Source organism: Bison bison, unplaced genomic scaffold, assembly GCF_000754665.1.
Source record: "Bison bison bison isolate TAMUID 2011002044 unplaced genomic scaffold, Bison_UMD1.0 scf7180017842809, whole genome shotgun sequence".
NCBI lineage: Eukaryota > Metazoa > Chordata > Mammalia > Artiodactyla > Bovidae > Bison > Bison bison.
The window spans coordinates 1-647 of record NW_011475425.1 but is presented as its reverse complement, the minus strand read 5'-3'; the positions used below and the strand labels follow the sequence as shown (position 1 = coordinate 647).

General features: G+C 58.6%; 1 protein-coding gene across 1 annotated transcript; it reads right to left on the bottom strand.

Annotated features, from left to right (window-relative positions):
- Positions 1-6: 6 nt before the first annotated feature.
- On the bottom strand, positions 7-641 carry LOC104983620 (mitochondrial intermembrane space import and assembly protein 40-like). The gene is given in 3 exon segments (XM_010833155.1): positions 7-444; positions 447-464; positions 467-641. Coding segments are annotated over 3 exon segments (408 nt in total). The 5' UTR covers positions 603-641; the 3' UTR covers positions 7-190.
- Between the last annotated feature and the right edge of the window lie 6 nt (positions 642-647).

The window sequence follows — 647 nt, the reverse complement described above, 5'->3', positions numbered from 1 at the left end:
GTTCATGTGAGACACACATACACACAACCCCATCTTTCAGTGTAAATACGGCAAGGGGCCAAGACCCCCGATCAGCACAATAACTTATTTTGTACATTACAGTGCACAGAACAACGGAGGGAAAAGACACTTTCTTGGAGAGGTTCATCTGGGCTCTGAAGGCGGCTGGAGCCCAGGGTCCCGGCCGTCATTAGCTCGACGCCGCCGCCTCTTTGGTTGCGCTGGCCTCGGAGGCAGCTTCCGGTAAGGGGTCTGCTGGCTGCTCCTCCTCCTCCTCCTCCTCCTGGGGGTACAGGTCTGGGTACTTCTGCATGCACTCCTGCATGGCCCGGAACTGGTCCACACAGTCCGACCCCTTGACATCCTCCTTGCTGTAGTGGAAGCAGGAAAAGGCCGCCTTGAACTGTTCCCCGCACGGGCCACTGGCCATCCCCCCAAGGCACGGCAGTTCCAGTTGATGTCTCGTTTGGCAGGATCAGTCCATGCTCCTCGTATGGATCATTGGGGTCGTCGGCCACCAGCTCTGCGTTGCTTGGAGTCTCATGGTCTTCTTTGGTCACAAATATGATTCGATCCTTCCATTCCTGCCGGCAGTAGGCCATGATGCAGCCCGGCGCTCCGACCTCGCGGCGATCGCGGCGGCGGCC